This window comes from Staurois parvus, unplaced genomic scaffold (assembly GCF_062004578.1).
Source record: "Staurois parvus isolate SC_StPar_1 unplaced genomic scaffold, SC_StPar_1.0 ptg001161l, whole genome shotgun sequence".
Classification (NCBI taxonomy): Eukaryota; Metazoa; Chordata; class Amphibia; order Anura; family Ranidae; genus Staurois; species Staurois parvus.
The window spans coordinates 14,238-35,352 of record NW_028318957.1 but is presented as its reverse complement, the minus strand read 5'-3'; the positions used below and the strand labels follow the sequence as shown (position 1 = coordinate 35,352).

The following is a 21,115-nucleotide window of genomic DNA, read 5'->3' as shown; positions in this document are numbered from 1 at the left end:
GCAGAAAGAACGGTAAAATGCAGGCAGGGCACTGGACAAAGCACTCGGGACAAAATTTAGGTGCAATAGTTTGATACAGTAATGTAATACTAACAGATTACAGTGTATTGTGTGCATGTAAAATGTTAACTTTTTTGAATCTCCTGCCGGTTCCGCCCCTCGTACGTCCTGACACTCGCAGGGAACGGAACCCAGAAGATGGATGCCAGCATCGACCAGCCGACATGGTCAGAGGACACAGCGGAAGGACCTCGCGGGATCGTAGGACAAGGTAAGTCTCAAGGGATCGCTGCAGTGTAATCCCAAGTGTGGCTCAGGGTTACTGCTTTTGGTACTGAAATTAACCCCGAGCTACACTCGGGATTACCGCCAGGAAGGTTAATGCATTCTCTGCATTAATCAGTTCCCAATGATGGCTGAGTGGACGTCACATGACCTCCACCTGGATTGCGACTCACAAGCGCCTACAGGGCTGCACTGTGATGCAATCTGTCACCAGCTGTGTCCATCAGACAAAGCTGATGACTGATCAGTGTACTGGCCCACTGCTGGTAGCATGTGACCACTGGGACCAATCACAGAAGCAATGGATGGCTTCCTTTCATGCCATCCATCGTGTACAATTGTGTTGCTAGCTGTGATTGGTCACAGTGATCACATGGTACAGACTGGGCCAATCACAGCCCATCTGTGTCATGTGATAAGCTGTGACCAATCACAGCTAATCACAACAAGAAACTGAATGAATCGATTTTATTCAGTAAAATGCTTGCTTATAGCAATGAAATTAATTGCTATGAGCAATCATAATGTGTCAAAAAAAACAAACAAAAATACTGATCACTTCCCCAGAGTAGTACAATGATACTATGGTAATATTATACTACTCTGGTCACAGTGTGTTGTGAAAAGAACATTAAAAAAAAAAAAGGAGATAAAAAGTAATACAATTTTTTTTTAAAAATTAAAAAATTCAGTGTCCCTGATCACCGCCATACCAGTTATGTGATGACGCTGTACTGCACTGGTGACAGTATGTAAAAATAACTGTTTTTTTTTTTTATTTACCAAAAAATTATGACTAAAAATTACAACTTAAAAAACTCACTATGCCTCTTACTAAATACCTCGGACTGTCTACTTCCCAAAACGGGGTCATTTGGGGGGTATTTGTACTGTCCTGATAGTTTTGGGCCTCAAGAAATGAGATCGGCCGTCAGTACATCAGGATTGATCAATTTTCAGATATATATCCCATAGTTAGACTCTATAACTTGCCAACAAACTAATAATAAACACTGATTTGGATTTTTTTTTTCAAAGAAATGTAGCACAATACATTTTGCCCTAAATTTTAGAACAACAATTATTTATTTGCAAAATTTTTTAACAAATGAAGAAAAACTTTTTTTTTCAAAATTTTCAGTCTTATTGTTTAGAACAAAATTAAAATCCCAGTGGTGATTAAATACCAGAAAAAGAAAGCTCTATTTGTGTGAACAAAGTGATAAAAATGTCTTATGTGTACAGTGCTGCATGACCACGCAATTCTCATTCAAAGTGCAACAGCGCTGAAAATTGGCCTGGGCAGGAAGAGGGTAAAAGTCCCCAGTATTGAAGGGGTTAAGGTAATAAACCTTCCAATGCCTGTTCCACCCACCACTTATCTGAGTCTGGTATCAGTCCAGTGCTGTGCCTAGCTGCAGGACTTTAATCCTCTCTTCATGCTCTCACAGGCTTTGATGACAGCAGAAAGAGCTAATGGCTCAGGAGCATGCCTGCAGGTATGTCCCCATAACAAAGAGTTCTGAATGACAGGAAGCAAAGGTGGAGTTCCTGATCATGTGACCAATGTGATTGGCTGTAACAGCAGTCACATGATTGGGGGCCCCACCACCACCTCCCATTCACAAACAGCGAGCGAGAGCTGTCAGTGACAGAATAGTTAGAGTGCTGGTAGCACACAGTGAGCATGCTTGCAGCACAGAACAGAGGTGCACCATAGACGCAAAGATGTGGCACGTGGACATTAACGCTCACCCACCCTGCTGCCATTCTTAGTCAATGATAAATTTTTAACCTGAGTCATAACATTTGTCCATTATATTTCCAGACATTCAGAAAAAGCACAAACATCATCTGATGAAGAAGACTGAGACTCTAGTGGAGCATAGACCCCCAGGAACTACCCTGGAACCACAAAGATTCCTCATCAATGAGCGTTATGTGAAGCTGATTGTAGTCTCCACTGATCAGTTCCGGCAGCGTCCCCAGAATGAGATAATACAGACCGGGGTAAAACATGAGGAATGCTTGAAGAAATCACAAACTGGACTGGAACATATTTCCCCCAACAAGCTGTTCCGACTGAACCTCCAGTCACAGTCACAACGTGTACCACATGCAGTAATGGTGAGCGGAGTGCCAGGAATAGGGAAGACCACACTGATGCAGAAGTTTGTCTATGACTGGGTGACCGGAAAACACTACCAGAGATTTGCCTTTGTCTTCTTCTTCAGATTCCGGGACCTTAATAGACTGGGAGAGGTCAGCTTGGAGGAGATGATTCTTCAACAATATCCGTATCTGAAGAGTCAGATTGGAGATATTTTACAGGATCCAGAGAGACTTCTGTTTATATTTGATGGCTTAGATGAAAGTATTCACCAAATGGATTTCAGATCAAGTAGACTTTTTGCTTACAGGATGAATTTTGGTGAGATTGTGGTCAGTTTGGTGAGGCAGAGTCTTCTTAAGGGTTGCTCTGTACTGATGACCAGCCGCCCAACCAGACTGACATCAGTTTATACCGATGTGTTCCAGAGAATAGCGGAGATCATGGGATTTCTCCATGAAGACAGACGGATCTTCTTCAATAATTTCTTTGGAAATGAGGAATGGTCAGAGAAGGCTTTTCATTATGTGCAGGAGAATGACACGCTGTACACTTTCTGTTATATCCCAGCATACTGCTGGATCATCTGTACAGTGTTATCAATGTGCTTCAGAGCCCAACCAACAATCACTGATCAGCTGATGACATCATTACCCAAAACAGTGACACAACTCTTTGTGACTTTTGTCTCCAACATTCTGGCCAATCACAGCCAGAATACAGATGGCGGTCACACTGCTCGGGAACTACTGACATCTATGGGGTGGATGGCAGAACATGGCGTCATGAATCACATGATTGTATTTGATGAGCGTCATCTGGACTCATTCAGTGTGAGAAATGATAAACATCTCTTTTCATCTTTCCTGATGGAATCTGGTCAGCCTCCTGATGTGGATTACACCTTCTTACATCTCACTCTTCAGGAGTTCTTTGCTGCTTTAGTCCATTTTATTGACTATAATGCTGACAGATTACAGGAAACACTTGATAAGGCTGAATCTTATGAAGATGGCCGTGCTGAAATATTCCTCCGTTTCCTCTGCGGTTTCTCAGACTCTTCTACTAGATCCATGTTAAAGTCTCATGTGGGAGAATTGTCTGCTCAGGCTGCCAGACATGTCATCACCTGGATCCAGGAGAAAACTACAAAACAAAGATCTGACACATCCATAACAGACAGCAGAGATCTTCTTAATGTATTCTACTATCTCCATGAGAGCAGGAATAAGGCTCTGGTGTCACAATGTATTGGATCAAACAACATTGACTTTTCTGATGTCCCCCTCAGCCCTCTGGACTGCTCTGTGCTGTCCTTTATCCTTAAATCCTGCAGAGAGAGAGAAGAAGTAAATCTACGTTCATGTAATATTCAGAGTGAAGGATTGAGGAAACTCATACCGGCTCTGCACAACATCAAGAGTCTGAGGTAAATATTAAATCTGATTAATCACATTGCTGTAATAATTTGGTATTTTCATGTTTTTTTTTGTGAAATTACTATTTATTAGTGTGACTTATTTTCTATTTATGCAAACTACATGGTGCAATGGTGAACAGGACTAATAGAAGGGTAAATCTCCTTAATGGGGAGACAGACAGTAAACAAATATTCTCCACCCTTTCCAAACCTAAAAAAGTTTTGTTTTAAGTTATACTTTAATGTTTACAGATATTTACATTTCTTAGTAAATGTTGAATTCTCTTCCAAAATGAAGAGATGACAGAAGTCGGGTATTTACCTTTTGATGAAAACTGAACAGTGCATGTTAAAACAAAAAGCAAAAAAATATATGTGCAAAACTAATCGTACAAAGTGCATGAAACTATAATGCACCTTATAATTAGGATTGATGCCAGTGAAAAACGCACAGTGGAAATAAACGTGCATCAATAAGCACAAAAAATAATTAAAGCAACGTGACATATAACAAATAATGAGTGACTATCAATAAACACAAGTGATCATCAAATTGGCAAGTAAAATCCATGTAAATAGACCACCAACTCCAAATGAACAAAGCAACTAGGTGAAATGAACGATAGATCCATCACCGGCTTAAATGCCTCCTCACCTCCACGCCAAGACCCCAAGGGGCCACACAGCTTTTAGGCCTCACACTCCCAGGGCCCTTATTAGTTCTCCAAGATGATAGAATCACACCGATCCCAGGAATATGGCCTTCCTCACCGTATAACCGTAATGATTTCAATAGTATTGAAACTGGTAATCCTTTTCACAGGAACATCAGCCATCTCAGTTGCACCCCAGAGGAAAAAGAGAGAGCTCCCATAGTGTAGTGATTTTAAAGCAAAAACTTTAATGGAGAAATGCCAAATGAACACTTTCTTCACATCAGTTGAAATCAAGCCTCAAACACATGTATTGATATGGGTTTATACTTCCAGGATGTACCAAAAAGGCGGCGACCATCACCATGCTTCGCTAACAGACCCATGCGTTACGTCACTGTCACGTGACTTCATCAGGGTGCTTCGATTGCATGCACTTTTCTGAACACAGACTATAGACAGAGAGCTAACCCAGGGCTGTAGAAATTATCTAAAAAACTACTTGTCCAAAGAATAAATTGGGACTCCAATCTACTTGTCCCTAATGACAATCTACTTATCCTGCTAAAAAAACAACAACAATTTTTGCCAGGATAAAAAATATGAAGTGTTGATGTATTTTATTAGTCAGCAGTGTTTTTAGGAAAGTCTGGGGATTTATGGTGACTTAAATTGCTAGAAAATTTCTTAGAGCCCCCAAACTTTATATAATTCTATAAAGCAGAGGCCCTAGAGAATAAATTGGTGGGTTTTATATTTGGTGGGTGAATTTTTATATGTAACATAATATTTGCGCAGCAGTTTTTCAAACGCATTTTTTTTGGAAAAAAATACACTTTTTTGAATTCTAATGCATAAAACAATACTAAACCCAATTTTTTTGTAAAACGTATACCGAATTTTTCGCTCCATAAGATGCACCTAGATTTTAGAGGAGGAAAACAGGAAAAAAAATATTCTGAACCAATGGACTGCAGACATAGTACAGGAGATGACCGGAGACTGCGGACACAGTACAGGAGATGACCAGAGACTGCGGACACAGTACAGGAGATGACCAGAGACTGCAGACACGGTACAGGAGATGACCAGAGACTGCGAACATAGTACAGGAGATGACCGGAGACTGCGGACACAGTACAGGAGATGACCGGAGACTGCGGACAGTACAGGAGATGACCAGAGACTGCGGACACGGTACAGGAGATGACCAGAGACTGCGGACACGGTGCAGGAGATGACCAGAGACTGCGGACAGTACAGGAGATGACCAGAGACTGCGGACACGGTACAGGAGATGACCAGAGACTGCGGACACAGTACAGGAGATGGCCAGAGACTGCGGACACAGTACAGGAGATGATCAGAGACTGCGAACATAGTACAGGAGATGACCAGAGACTGCAGACCTTTGGGGAGCGGAAGGGGGGGGGGTTGGCGAGTACCCGAATTTGACAGGTACCCGCTCCCACTTCCACAGAGTTGTCCTCCCCCACTCCCTCCCTGTAGTCTTCTGGGACATGTGACAGGTTCCAGAAGACTACAGGTGGCCATTCACAAAGCGCAGCACTTCTCGCGCATGCGCAGTGGGCACCCAGCAGTGAAGCCGCAAGCTGTCGGTCGGATGCCCACTCTGAAGATGCCGGCGCCGAGAAGATGGCCAGTTAAAGCTGGACACCGCTGGACCGAGGGAACTGGTAGAAACGAGGAGCAGGTTCTTCTGCACAGTACAGCAGAGCGGCCGGCCCGGTATTCTAACACGGCGGCAGTGGGAATACCGGGTCGGCAGCTCCATATTCGCTCCATAAGACGCCGCACAGACATTTTCCCCCACTTTTTTAGGGGGAAAAAGTGCGCCTTATGGAGAGAAAAGTATAGATACCCAACATGTCACGCTTTAAAAGTGCGTACACCTGTGCAGCGGCAATAAATATACATTTTATTATCCATAGGCGATGCTTTGAAAGCCTTCACAGGTTGCCACCTTAGTTTTACAGAGGACGTCTGGTGCTGGAATTACTACCTATGATTTGACATTCTCGGTGATGCATCACATGTATGGGCCGATTTTCTTTTTGCATATGTGCAGGACCAACACATACATTCACCTTTGTGTGCAGGGATGGGGTGCTTTAAAATTTTTTTCAATTACTTATATTTTTAACTCTGTCGTTTTTAATTTTTCTTTTTTTATCACTTTTATTGCTGTCACATGGAATGTAAGCATCCCTTGTGACAGCAATAGGCAGTGACAGGTGCTCTTTATCGAGAGATCTGGGGTCAATAAGACCCAAGATCCCTCCTCTGCCCTTAAAAGCATTTGATCACACTAGATAGGGGTGATCAAATGCTTTCCATTTTTAAAAATGGAATCTTTTACATCTTGGTAAACTGGAAGTAATGTACTGTATAGAGGTGAACAGAGCGATTCCGGTCTTTGTACGCCTTTATGATCAGCCGGCGGAAGTGTCAGATGGTTGATCGGGTGGTCCTGGTGCGACGGGACAGCTCACGGAAGGGTGTCCCCTCATTGTAAAAGTGATCAAGTGGCTAATTAGCCGCTCGGATTTCTTATACAAGAAAGCGAACCATCAGCTCTATTTCCTGCTGCTTGCCTGAGGCAGGGCTAAAGATATTATTATTATTATAGGTATTTATATAGCGCTGTCAATTTACGCAGCTCCTTTACATATATATATTGTACATTCACATCAGTCCCTAACCCTCAAGGGGTTGTACAATCTGAGGTCCCTAACTTACATTAATACATACACATACTAGGGACAATTTAGACAGGAGCGAATTAACCAACCAGCATGTCTTTGGAGTGTGGGAGGAAACCGGAGTACCCGGAGGAAACCCACACAGGCACAGGGAGAACATGCAAACTCCAGGCAGGTAGTGCCATGGTTGGGATCCACAACACGATATATATTATATGCAGGGATGCCTTCAGAAATTTTGGGGCCCTTTACACAGCTTTAAACCTGGGCCCCTGGGCCTGACCACCAACATTCCCTGAGGCCAGCCGACTGAATGTCCCACTGAATCTGTCCACTAGTCATCCCACCGAGTCCTTCAGTGCACCCACTTTTATTTTAACATTCTTATAACTTAATATATGCAAAGGAAAAGTGTATTCCAAGTCATCTGTGCTTTCAAGATTTAACAGTAAGGAATAATATTTTGCCCAACAAGACAGCCCCATATATTAAGCAAAGAGACGGCACAATCCAGTAAAGAGACATCCCCATATATTCAAAAAAGGTCCCAATCCAGTAAAATGACATCCCCATAAATTCAGCAAAGAGACATCGGGGTTAATCTATTGAGCAGCACAATCAATATAATAGACAGCACAATCAAGCAAAGAGACATCCCCATATATTTAGTATTGGGATCCTTCCCTCACAGCACAAATCCTCTCCCCTTCCAAATTGCCCCAGCACGTACTGTACACTGCTATTCCCCTGGTGTAAATTCCTCCAGTTAATCTCAGTGTACCCTGCGTAGTGTACTCCCTCCAGTGTAATCCCCCAAGTGTGAATGTTCCCAGCGTAATTTCACAACCATAATCTTCCTGGTGTAAATCCCCCACGCCCCCCGTAGTAACACTGTAGTCCCCCTTATTTAAATCCCTCTTAGTGTAAATCCACCTAGTGCACTCCCAGCAGTGTAATCCCCTCAGTGTAAGTCTCTCCCCTCCCCCCGACTCCTGTAACTCCCCCAATGTAATCCTCACAGTGTACTCCCTCAAGTGTGAATGCCCCCAGCGTAATCCCACAAGTATAATCCTCCCAGTGTTAATCCTCCCCATGTACTTTAAAGACATACTGGTAGGTTGACTTCTGTCTAAATTGGTCCTAGTATGTGTATGTATGGATGTCCTCTAGGGACCTTAGATTGTACACCCCTTGAGGGTTAGGGACTGATGTGAATGTACAATGTATATGTGTAAAGCTCTGCATTAATTGATGGTGCTATACAAGTACCTGAAATACTTAATGTAAATTTCTCGTAGTGTAATCCCCTGTGTAAATCCCCCCAGAGTAATAATCCCCTCTGTGTAAATTCCCCCAGTGTTCTCCCAGCAGTGTAATCCACCCATTTAAAATCCCCCCATAACCCCCCTAGTGTAATCCCCCCAGTGTAGATCCATCCCTGAAACTCCCCCAGTGTAATCCCCCACAGTGTACTCGCGCCTGCAGTGGGACGTGAATTAGCAGAGCCAAATGGCGGCACTGGGCTCCAAGACTCTGGTCTGGTTATGTGGGATGCCAGGAATGGGACCTCTACTGGCAACAGGTTCTTAGTAGCCGAGTGGCCAGTCCATCCCTTGCCCCAGCCTGTCATGATCCCCCTCCCTCCCCAGCATAATCTCATTATCCAATGACTGACCCCATTACACCCATCATCATTACTGCAGGTAGATAGGTCTGTGGGTAGATGGGTGTACTCACTGGCTTTGCCCACCTTGGGCATCTGAAGCAGATTTTTTACCATGCCAAGGTCCTCAGCCTTGACAGCTTGGTGCAGCTAATGGTCCTTCCCCATCCTCAGTGCTGCACCCCAAGGGGGAGGTCAATCCTGGGCACTGAAGCAGAAAGGCAGATCCTGGTGGAGCTCTGTTGGCCCTCCCATTGCCAATGTCCTTCCCTGGAGAGTGCAAGGAAGATGGGGATAACGGGCCAGATGTGCTGATGGGGGGGGGGAGAGGCAGAGAGCACACCACCAGATGGAAAGAGTCAAGTACACCTGGGTATGAAAGCCATCCGCAGGAGCCGAGCCGGGCGGGAGGTGGAGGTCATGAGCAGTGGGGTGAGCCTGGGGGAGGAGCACTGGGTGTGCGGAGTAAGATTATATGTATGTGGAAGGGTTCTAGAGCCAAACTGGGTTTTTTTTGTGGAAATGTGAATACCAACATTTATAATCTGCATTTTACCCCACACATAAATTCAGAATTATTTTTTCGATTTGTATATCTTTATTGAGAATAAAACTTTTTACAAATAGTAGATAGTAACAGGATGAGATAAGAGTATGTGGACTCGGTTCAAGACCAACCCTGGGAGTCCAGCATGTTGGATGTATGGAGTGACCTCAGCACCGTGCTAGCTGTGCCGTCTGACGCCGCTCCCTTCATTCTCATGCCAGTGGGGTGATCCTTTCTGCAAATCCAGCTTTGGAGAGACGCCATTAAGCTTTACACAAAGTGGATTGTAAAAGTTACACCCAAACACCAGTTGTCATCTAAATAGTTAATTTATGAAAATCCCAAAAGGGGAAATTTATGCACTTGAGGAAGAACTACAGTGCCTTGAAAAAGTATTCACACCCCTTGAAATTTTTCACATTTTGTCATGTTACAACCAAAAACGTAAATGTATTTTATTGGGATTTCATGTGATAGACCAACACAAAGTGTTACATAATTGTGAAGTGAAAGGAAATTGATAAATAGTTTTAAAAAATTTTTTTTACAAGTAAATATCAGAAAACTGTGGCGTACATTTGTATTCATCCCTCTTTACTCTTACCCCTAACTTATATCTAGTGGAACCAATTGCCTTCAAAAGTCACCTAATTAGTAAATGGAGTTTACCTGTGTGTAATTTAATCTCAGTATAAATACAGCTGTTCTGTGAAGCCCTCTGAGGTTTGTTACAGAACATTGGTAAACAAACAGCATTATGAAGGCCAAGACACCAGACAGGTCAGGGATAAAGTTGTAGAGAGGTTTAAAGCAGGGTCATGTTCTAAAAAATATTTTATGTGATAGACCAAGACAAAATGGCACCTAATTGTGAAGTGGAAGGAAAATGGTAAATGGTTTTCAAAATTTTTTACAAATAAATATCTGAAAGGTGTGGCGAGCATTTGTACTCAGCCCCCCGGAGTCAATACTTTGTAGAACCAGCTTTCGCTGCAAGTCTTTTTGGGGGTGTCTCTACCAGCTCTGCACATCTAGCGCGGGACATTTTTGTCCATTCTTCTTTGCAAAATAGCTCAAGCTCTGTCAGATTGGATGGAGAGCGGCTGTCTTGCCACAGATTCTCAATTGGATTTAGGTCTGGACTGTTACTGGGCCATTCTAACACTTGAATATGCTGTGATGTAAACCAATCCATTGTAGCTCTGGCTGGTAGTTTTTGGTCATTGTCCTGCTGGAAGGTGAACCTCCGCCCCTGTCGCAACTCTTTTGCAGACTCTAACAGGTTTTCTTCTAAGATTGTCCTGTATTTGGCTCCACCCATCTTCCCATAAACTCCGAATAACTTTCCTGTCCCTGCTGAAGAAAATCATCCCCGCATCATGATGCTGCCACCAGCATGTTTCACAGTGGGGATGGTGTGTTCAGGGTGTATGTGGAGTGTTAGTTTTATGCTGCACATAGCTTTTAGGCCAAAAAATTTAATTTTAGTCTAATCTGACCAGAGCACCTTCTTCCACATATTTGCTGTGTCCCCCACATGGCTTTTCACAAACTGCAAATGGGACTTCTTATGGCTTTCTTTCAACAATGGCTTTCTTCGTCACTCTTTCATAAAGGCCAAATTTGTGGAGTGCACGACTAATAGTCCTTGGGACAGTCTCCTCCACCTGAGCTGTGGATCTCTGCAGCTCCTCCAGAGTTACCATGTGCCTCTTGGCTGGCCTGCCAGTTTAGGTAGATAGTCGTATCTTGGTAGGTTTTCAGTTGTGCCATACTCTTTCCATTTTCAGGAGATGGATTGAACAGTGCTCTGTGAGATGTTCAAAGCTTATATTTTTATTATAACCTAACCCTGCTTTAAACTTGACACTCTTCCATAAAGGCCAGATTTGTGGAGTGCACAACTAATAGTTGTTGAGATTTTTTATAACCTAACTCTGCTTTTAAACCTCTCCACAACTTTATTCCTGACCTGTCTGGTGTCTTGGCCTTCATGATGCTGTTTGTTCACAAAAATTCCCTAACAAACCTCTGAGGGCTTCACAGAACAGCTGTATTTATACTGAAATTAAATTACACACAGGTGGACTCCATTTACTAATTAAGTGACTTGGTCAATTGGTTCCACTAGATTTTAGTTAGGGGTAATAGTAAAGGGGGCTGAATACAAATGTACACCACACTTTTCAGATATTTATTTGTAAAAAAATTGGAAAACCATTTATCACTTTCCTTCCACTTCACAACATGTGCCACTTTGTGTTGGTCTATCACATAAAATCCCAATAAAACAGATTCATGTTTTCAGTTGTAACATGTCAAAATGTGGAAAATTTCAAGGGGTATGAATACTTTTTCAAGGCACTGTAAATTACCCATTTAACAAAAATTTATAGATAGAAGATACAAAATAGGCCTGGAGATTGCTCCAATGGTTAAGAACTGGAGTAATTTTGGAAAATTAGGGGATCAGGTAATCCAGAATATTTAAGAGGTTTTGAAGGATGTGGCTCATGTATGGCCTGCGGGAATACAGGCAGATTCCAATAAGCCCCCCCCCCCCTGCCATCAGACCTCCATAACCACCACCCAAGGATGTGGGGCAGAGGCCCTTGTTACCCATAAACATGAGGACAAGGTTCTTTGGGGGGTGGCCCCCTACTCCCAGGTGCACTCTGTGTTTAGGGCATGTGGCCTGATATGGTTCTGGAGGGGGGTTCTCACTCAGCCCCCTTTCCTAACCTGCTGGGCTGCATGTTTGGATAAGGGTCTCGTATGGATTTTGAGGGAACCTCATGTCATTTAAAAAATAAAATTGCCATGGAGTTTCCCTTAAAATCCATACCAGATCCGAAGGGTCTGGTATTGGTTTTAGGTGGAACCCAAACTTTTTTAATTCTTTTAAACTGGCATTGTTTTACATTATGGGAAGCCTGGGAGTATTTAAACTAGGATCGAGGGGGATTATAATGGGGCAGACATATGAGACAGGGGTCAGTTCTTATTACTGGGTGGAATGGGGAAATATGAGAGGAGGACTATGGCAGGTGATAAGGTTCCCATGTTACAAACAACCATTGGAATTTGTACCATTTGTACAAAAATAGAAATAAAATGCAAAATAAGTGTGCAAAATGTGGCAATGGATTAAATTGTTTGCTCACCAATACCAGAAGTCTGTCAAGCAAAATAGGCAAGTTGGCAGCTTTGAAACATGGAGAGAACTATGATTTTATTGGTATTGCTGAGTTTTGGCTTCATTCTTCAGCTGACTGGGCTATTAAAATCCCTGGCTATTCTCTATTTCGTAGAGACAGGGTAAAAAGGAAAGGTGTGGGTTTCGTTTTCTATGTGAGAAGTGATCTCAGATCCAGTGTGAAAGAGGACCTAGTTGATGGAGAGTGTGATGAGGCTGAAGTGTTATGGGTGGAACTGCACATAGGGGGCGTACTACAAAGGTAATCATTGGAGTTTGTTATAGGCCTCCCAGTGTCAATAAGGAGGTGGAGACTCAGCTCCTTGCACAGATCGAAAGGGCTGCAAGGGCTGGGATAACGATAATGGGGGATGTTAACTAACCTGTAATTGACTGGAGTAATGGCACTAGAGGAACAGTTAAAGGGCAAAAAATTAATAAACCTACTACAGGACAATTTTATGGTACAGTTCAGAGGCCCCAACTAGGAATAATGAATGCTCTGCTGGACCTGGTAATCTCAAACTATGCAGAGATTAATTCTAATGTTCATATAAGAGAACATCTGGGTAGCAGTGACCATAACATGATTTCATTTGTTAGCTGTAAATGAGCACATACGGGAAAAATAAAAACACTCAACTTTAAAAGATCAAGTTTTCCATGGCTAAGAGCTGATCTGGAAGACTTAGACTAGGAGGGAGTATTAGCATCGAACACAGAACTGAAATGGGAGAGAAAGGCAGACTTCAATCAGGTTCTCTCAGCCCTTCAACAGGCAGAGCTCCCTAACAAAAAATCAAGGGACTCTGGAGGCCTTACAGTACCCCTAGGATCCAGAGACACTTGTGGCTTGCCGCACACAAATATTATGATTATGGCAACAAATGTGGCCAGATGCTGGCGAGAGCGCTCTGTAAGCACTGTGCGCCTGTGTTCACAAACTCCAGGCTCCCTCTGGGATGGCTGTTGTACACACTTACATTTGGACACGTTTTGTCCCCCTGCGGATGCTGCCTTGAAGTTGTTTCACGTACACGCTTACCTCTCCTCTTCTGAACTCCCCTCCCTTACTCTCGAACAACAGGCTGACTCAGTTACTTCTGAGGAGTTGTTACTCATTGTAAAAGCCTTGGCCCTGATGGTTACACCAAAGCATACTACCTGAAGTTTTTCTCCCTAAACTTATGTGTAAATACTTCCAACTCCCTTGCTTCGGCAGGCAGCTTCCCTCCGGATGCTCTCCTGGCATGTTACAGTTCTCCTGAAAGAAAGGAAAGACCATACCTTACCTCAAAATTGCGGTCCAATCTCTTTATTGAACGCCGATTGATAAGATTCTTGCCAATTGGTTGAAACACCTACTGCCTTCGATTATCCACCCTGATAAGACTGGGTTCATAGTTGGCCAGGAGGTGAGGGATAATTCGGTAAGAGCCAGAGGCGTAGCTAGGATATTTTGCGCCCAGGGACGAACTATAAAATTGGCGCCCCAGCCCCCCTCCGTTTAATCACATCAGTGACACCAATGATGGGGCACTATTCCTCACACTGACACTTACCTTGCTGACCCCTGCTCCAGCCTAGGCTCCTTCCCTCTCCCATCCACAGCCAGCATACCTGGTTGCAGCAGCACCATCTGCACAGCACACTTACAGGTCAGCTGTCTTCTTCACTTTCTCCGGCAGCTCCCTCACTCGATCTTTGCGGTGCCGCTCGGCTCCTCATCTCCAAGTTCTGCCTTCTAGCAGGTGATTGACCGCCTGTGTGGCTTTCCTGAGCTACAGTTCTGGCGCCCAATCACCGGTGAGGAGGCGGAGCTTGCAGAGGGAGGTAAAAGCTGCCATAGGCTGTCCAGTGATCCCGAGGGTGTGGCCAGATGACAGGGACGGCAGCATGTCATCCCGCCCACACATCGTCCAGGGAAAAGAAATCACTGGACCTGCGGACCTCTCTACCCCTCCTCCAGCAGCGCTTCCTGGACTGGATCGTCGTGGGACTGGGACACGGAGCCAGGTAAGACACAGCAGCCCGTTGCCCACCCCTGTACTAAGTGTCCCTTCCGTTGGAAGGGGGGGCGGCGGCACTGTGCCGCCCCCCTAAAAAGTGCTGCCCTGGGCAAATACCTTGTTTGCCTCATGGCAAATACGCCCCTGGTTGTAAGCCTCATTTTGGCGCCCCTGTACCTTGGTGCCTGGGTACTTATGTACCCCCCTGCCCCCCCTAGCTACGCCTCTGGTTAGAGCGATCCAGCTTATTCACTGGGCACGCACACGATCCCTGTCACGTACCTTACTTGTGAGCCTGATGGCAGAGAAAGGCCTCTTGTACGGCTCCGGCTCAAGGGCCACTGAAGGTGGGACAGCAACCACAAGAGCACGGCGGGGTATGAGTGCCTGGTCAGTCCTGTAGTCAGTGCGGGAATTGCTGGCACTTCGTTGGCAGATGGGATGATTGGACTGGCTGGCAGTAGAGCAGGCTGGTAGCAGGCAGACGTCACATCTGGACTGGCTGGTGGCAGAGCAGACTGGTGGCAGAGCAGGCAGGCAGTGGAGCAAGCTGGTAACAGACTGTATGCAGGGTTAGACAAGCCGGGTCAGTAACAGATAAGCAGATCAGACATGAATGGCAGGCAGAAGAATGGTCGAGTCACAAGCCAAGGTCGGTAATGGTGGGAGCAGATCAAGCAGAGTCAGAAGGCAGAGGCAGAGTCCAAGAAACAAGCTGGAGTCAATCACAGGTAATCACTCACAGTAACAGGAACAGGCACAGGAATACAGGAGGGGTAGCTGCAGATCAGACAGCAATTTACTAGTGCAGCTGCTGCACCTTTATAGGCTAGTGGCGCCAGAATTAACCAATGCACATTTCCATGCACATGCGCATATGCACATGGCCACGCACAACAGTATGAGCACCTGCAGGCCCGTGCCTGTGCATTCATGTGAGGCTACGAGCCTCAGCTATGCCATGGCCAACATGTCCCTGACACTCCCAACCCTCTTCTTAGTGCTTTCTACTGATGCCAAGAAAGCATTCAAGTGGGTTGATTGGTGCTTCCTCTAGAGAGCTTGGGTCTTGGCCCTCATATGCCGAGTTGGATCTCTGCGCTTTATGCCTCACCTACTGCCCGAGTAAAGGTTATTGGTTCCTTATCCTCTGCGTTTTCCATCCGGAACGGCACGAGACAGGGGTGCCCCTTTTCACCTCTTTTGTTCATCCTTGCCTCTGAACCCCCATGGAGCATAAGCTATCCGCATATGCGGACAACATTCTGTTCCATGTTACGGACCCCCTTGTCTCGTTGCCAAACCTGATGGCGAAACTGCAGGCTTATGGCCAAGTACCCAATTTTAAGATAAACTACTGTAAGTCAGAGATTCTACTGATAACTTTGTCTTTGGATCTCTCTGCGGCCCTGCAAAATACCTTTCCCTTTGCTTGGACTCCCAACTTCAACTCCCTGATATGCTCCCTTGCTTTGTAGAATACATCTTGATCTCCAGTTATGGAATAGGGTGTCTTTTAATTGGTTAGGCCGTACACACAAAATTAAGATGTCTATTCTACCCAGAATCTTATTATTTCTGCAGATGGTGCCTGTTCCCCTTCCCAAGTGCTTTTTTCTTGAGCTTCAATGCATATTTACAGCATTGGTTTGGAACGTTAAGACACCATGAATAGCTATGGTCACAGTGAAAAAAAAAACTAAAATGGCTAGGGGGTCTTGGTATACCAAATATAAAATTATATTATAAGGCCGTTGCTCTTCAGTGGATCCTCATCTGGCGGTTTCACTCCTCGAAACTCTGGGTCCATTTGGAAAAATATTAGTGGGGTGCAATATATCATACGCTCCATGAGTGCCTAAGGGCGATAGAGGACTCTCCGACCACACATAACCTTAGGGTGTGGGATGCATTGAATGGCTCCCTTTCCCTGGCACCACCTGTATCCCCATTGGCACCAGTAGGGGGCTACCTTTGGTTTCCCCCTGGGGAGCAGCTGGCATTATTTGGTTCATGGGCCAGAGATTGAGTACTTAGTCTTGCCAAATTTATAGAAGGGGGCATCTTAATTTAACTGGACTCCCTCAGGGAACGTTATGGCCAATTTCCCATGGATACTGCCAACTTTGCCACTTTTTCTACACTCGGGGACTCATCTCTTGGACTAGGTCCAACTTAACGGTGTTTGAATGCCTGTGGGCAGCTCCTGACCCTACTCCACACTTGATCTTGGTTTTGTATAAGTTGCTAGTTTCCATTACCTCCCAACTTAAATTGCGCTTCATCAGAGAATGGGAACAGGATCAACAGTGTGAATTCACTGAAGAGCAACTGTATTCCTTATACCGCCTGACTCATTCTAGTTCCATAGATGCTAAGACACAAGAGAATATTTATAAATTGTTAACCAGGTGGTACAGAGTTCCTGCAACCCTTTCCCAGATTTACCCCTCCTCTTCAGATCTCTGCTGGAGAGAATGTGGTCAGAAGGGTACACATCATATGTGGTGGGAATGTCCTAAGATCAAACCCTAGTGGGAAGACATACGGACCTGCATATCTGAGACTCTGGAGGTGGATCTTCACCATCTCACTTCTTGCTCCATGTCCCCACTACTTCACTGGCTGGTTATAAATGTAGTGCTCTTCCTCACATGCTTAGTGCAGCCAAGCGTTTGATTCTGATACACTGGAAGAGTGCCTCCATTCCTAGTCATGGGGACTTGATTAAGAAGGTTATAGATATCATGGAACTGAGGAATGGGTGGCTAATTGTAGGGGTACGAAGGCCCGCTTTGATACCATTTGTGGGCCATGGCAGTGGCATACCATAGGCTCAGATGCAACTCCCTCTTGCCTGGATATTGCCTTACTGGTTTTAGCTGAGTCTTCCTTTCAACAACTTGTCCAAGCGGACCCACGGACTTGATCCTTTTCTTTTCACAGTCCGGTTTTTGCAGCCGACTGTGGTAGGAGATCAGGTAGAGCTTTCCCTTTTTGTTGTTCATGTTCTCTCTGGGTACAATGGCACATTTTGATGGCCAATCACTTTGAAGAGGTACCTTAAAGTTTAGCCGCCCAATTTTCTGGTGAGGCGGTACATCTGAGGTCACACGGAAAACACTGCTTGGTTGTACCCTTTGTGGCTTTTTTTTTATACAGTGTCTTTTTTTCCCCCCTCTTTCTTTCTATCATTTTTCTGTGGTACTCCAATGTAGCACTCGGATATGCACTGGAATACCCTCGGGGTTTTTTTCCCTTGTGTGGATTTCCATCGAATCACATATGTTGCACGTCATTTTTATATATTTTATTTGAATTGTGAATTTCTTTAGTGCTGAACTATGTATTGTTGCTGCTAATGTGAAAATGTCAACTCTCTCAAGTGCTCAATTTTGTTTTTTCTTACTATTGTTACTTGTATTGTAACTGCAAAACTATAAATAACTTTATGATTAAGTCTAATTGACGAAACATGTCAAAGGGAAGTGATGTCAGACGCACAGCTGAACCGGAAGTGATCGACCGGCCATTTTGGATCCTGGAAATCTCTATTTGAGACACAGGAGAGTATCTGCTGAGGATTTCCAGAGGTCTGGCTGGGCTGATTTCTTGTTTGATGGCAATTTTAAAGATGAAGATATATGTAAGCACATAAATAAAGTATATTCTAAGTTTTTACGGAATTACGCTATTGTGGTTTGATTTATGGTGGGCATCGTTTGGAGACTGATGTGGAGAGGATTATAATACTGTGGCTGTGAAGATCCCTCTGGAGGAACTTATATATCAGTACCCTGCCTGGAGGATTACTAATCTTGTGTTTATATATTTTTTTGGTAAGGGTATTTATTTTGCACACTCTAGAACTGGACATGTTTTTCACAGTTTTTTATCACTAGATTGTTTCACGGCCATGTGTTTACATAGCTATTCACTTTACCATATAGTGATCGCGAGTGTTTATGTGTGAATTACATGCGTTATGGAATGAATAATTCAAGTTAAGGATAATACACTATGTGCGTTTTCCTTTCTTTTATTTTGAGGTTTTTTGGTTTCAGAAATGTCAAGGTCCTACCTTTTCCCAGAGGTTATGTTACTCCATGTGCTAGCATCCATCTTGGATTTCTGCTGAGCATGATGGGAATCTTTTATGCCTTCAGGTCTCTGAGGTCCATCCCCCAGAGGGGTGTGGCTGAGTACATATAAGCCTGGGATCTGCACATGCTCTTTGCACTTGTGTCTTGTGTCTTTGTCTTGCTACAGCTCTGTGTATACGCTCGTGACTCTTCTGGTATTCTGACTCGGCTTGTGACTAAGACCATTCTCTGTGTTTCCCTTTGATCTGACCTTCCGTTGCTGAACCCGGCCCGTGACCTGTGATTCTCTGTCTACTGTTCTGTACTGTTTTGTCCCGTTGTTATTGACCCGGCTTGTCTGACTACGCTATTGTCATTCTCACCAGCTACACGCCATTGGCGGCGGCCATTACCGCAGCTGGGGTGTCTCGGGGGCCGCGACCTGGTCCCTGGTTGCGTCAAGTCCATCCCCACCATCAGGGGCCCTGGTGAAGGGCAGCCTGGGACTTAGACTCCGCGCCCTGAGGGACTTCAGTCTGTTGGTGGTGGTTGTCGTCAGCCTGTGCGTTACCCTGCCACTAGGCCTACCTGTCCGTTCCACAGCCCTGCCCTGACATTACACAAGTGCCATGAATCCTGATGGTGCAGGTACGCCTTCACTTCCAATATTGGTCGCCAGACTGGATCAACAGGATCTCCTGTTGGATCAGTTCGCTCAGGCGTTGCAAACTCTGCTGGCACGCACCGCGCACCTTACTCCTGGTGTTATTAGGCCGGTGGTCGCTCCCGCTGCTGTTCCGCTTGCTGTGCCTACCGCCGCGGCTGATGCGGCACCCGCGGTGTCCAGAGGTATGACCGGTTCAGCCCCTCTTCCACAGCGCTTTGGGGGTGAGCCGAGTCAGTGTCGTGGGTTCCTTAACCAGGTGGGGATTTACTTTGAATTAATCCCCTACGCTTTTCCGACTGAGAGGTCAAAGGTGGGTTTCCTCATCTCACTACTCTCAGACAAGGCCTTGGCCTGGGCGAATCCCTTATGGGAGAGGAATGACCCAGTGATTCACGAGTTTTCCGGTTTTGTCGATGCCTTCCGTAGGGTATTCGATGTACCGGCTCGCTCCGCCTCGGCTGCCAAGCTGCTCATGTCTATGCATCAGGGTTCACGGACTGTGGCCGAGTACGCCATAGAGTTTCGTACCCTGGCAGCAGAGGTGGGTTGGAACAATGAGGCTCTGGTGGCTGCGTTTTCTCAGGGTCTTTCTGATGCATTGAAGGACGAGATCGCAGCCAAGGAATTGCCTGTGGAGCTGGAAGCACTAATTTCCTTCCTGATCCTGATTGATACTAGGCTCAGGGAGAGGCCTTCACTCAAGGAATGCCTGCGGAGGCCTTCCAATCGACTGGCACCTGCGTTTTCTATCCCACCCATTCCTCCCTCTCCTCCCGCGCCTCCTGGGGATAGATTGTCTGGTGGTGAGCCCCTGCAGCTGGGGTTTGCTCGCCTTTCCGAGGGAGAGCGGGCCGCTCGGCGTCGGGAGGGTCGCTGCCTGTACTGTGGTCTTGGTGGGCACTTTCGGCAGTCCTGTCCGGTCCGTCCGGGAAACGCTCGCACCTGAGATCCTGTCAGGGACAGATCTTGGGTGGAGTCTCCTCGTCCCCGGCGTTCCGCAGAGATAAGCCACTGATCACCGTTGTCCTCTCTTGGGCGGAGGGCTCGGTGACGGCCCAGGCGTTGGTAGATTCTGGGGCCGGCGGGTTGTTTATGGACAGCTCGTTTGCTGCCCAGCACTCCATTCCCCTGCAGGCTCGAGTTACCCCATTGGTTCTCGAGGCGATAGATGGCAGGCCCCTGCAACCACCGCAGGTTACCCACGAGACTATGCCAGTTGAAGTAGCTATTGGGGCTGTTCACAGGGAGTTGGCCTGTTTCCAGGTGATTTCTTCTCCGCACTATTCGGTGGTTTTGGGGTATCCCTGGCTCCAGATGCACAATCCAACCTTCAATTGGCAAACTGCCGAGATTCTCTCGTGGTCTCCACAGTGTGGGGCCGGGTGCATCCGTGGGCCGGTTAAGGTGTTGTGTGCCTCCTCGGACTCTGCGTTGCCCACTGATTATGGGGAGTACCAGGACGTGTTTGATAAGGTACGCGCTGGTGCCTTACCTGCTTACGACTGCGCCATATCCTTGCAACCCGGTGCCTCTCCTCCGCGTGGCAGGGTGTATCCTCTCTCGGTTGCGGAGAATAAGGCCATGGAGGAGTACGTTGCGGATGCACTTTCCCGGGGGCACATTCGTAAGTCTACTTCCCCAGCAGGAGCGGGCTTTTTCTTTGTAAAGAAGAAGGGTGGTGAATTGAGGCCTTGCATCGATTATAGGGGTCTCAATCGAATCACCACTAAGAATGCATACCCGATTCCCTTGATTACTGA

The 21,115-nt window shown here is 45.6% G+C and overlaps 1 protein-coding gene across 1 annotated transcript; it reads left to right on the top strand.

Annotated features, from left to right (window-relative positions):
• Positions 1 to 198: 198 nt before the first annotated feature.
• LOC149439077 (NACHT, LRR and PYD domains-containing protein 3-like) lies at positions 199 to 3,828 on the top strand. Its single transcript, XM_089659475.1, has 2 exons — positions 199 to 271; positions 2,114 to 3,828. The coding sequence occupies exons 1-2, from the start codon at positions 199 to 201 to the stop codon at positions 3,826 to 3,828; spliced, it is 1,788 nt and encodes a 595-aa protein (XP_089515601.1).
• Positions 3,829 to 21,115: the final 17,287 nt, after the last annotated feature.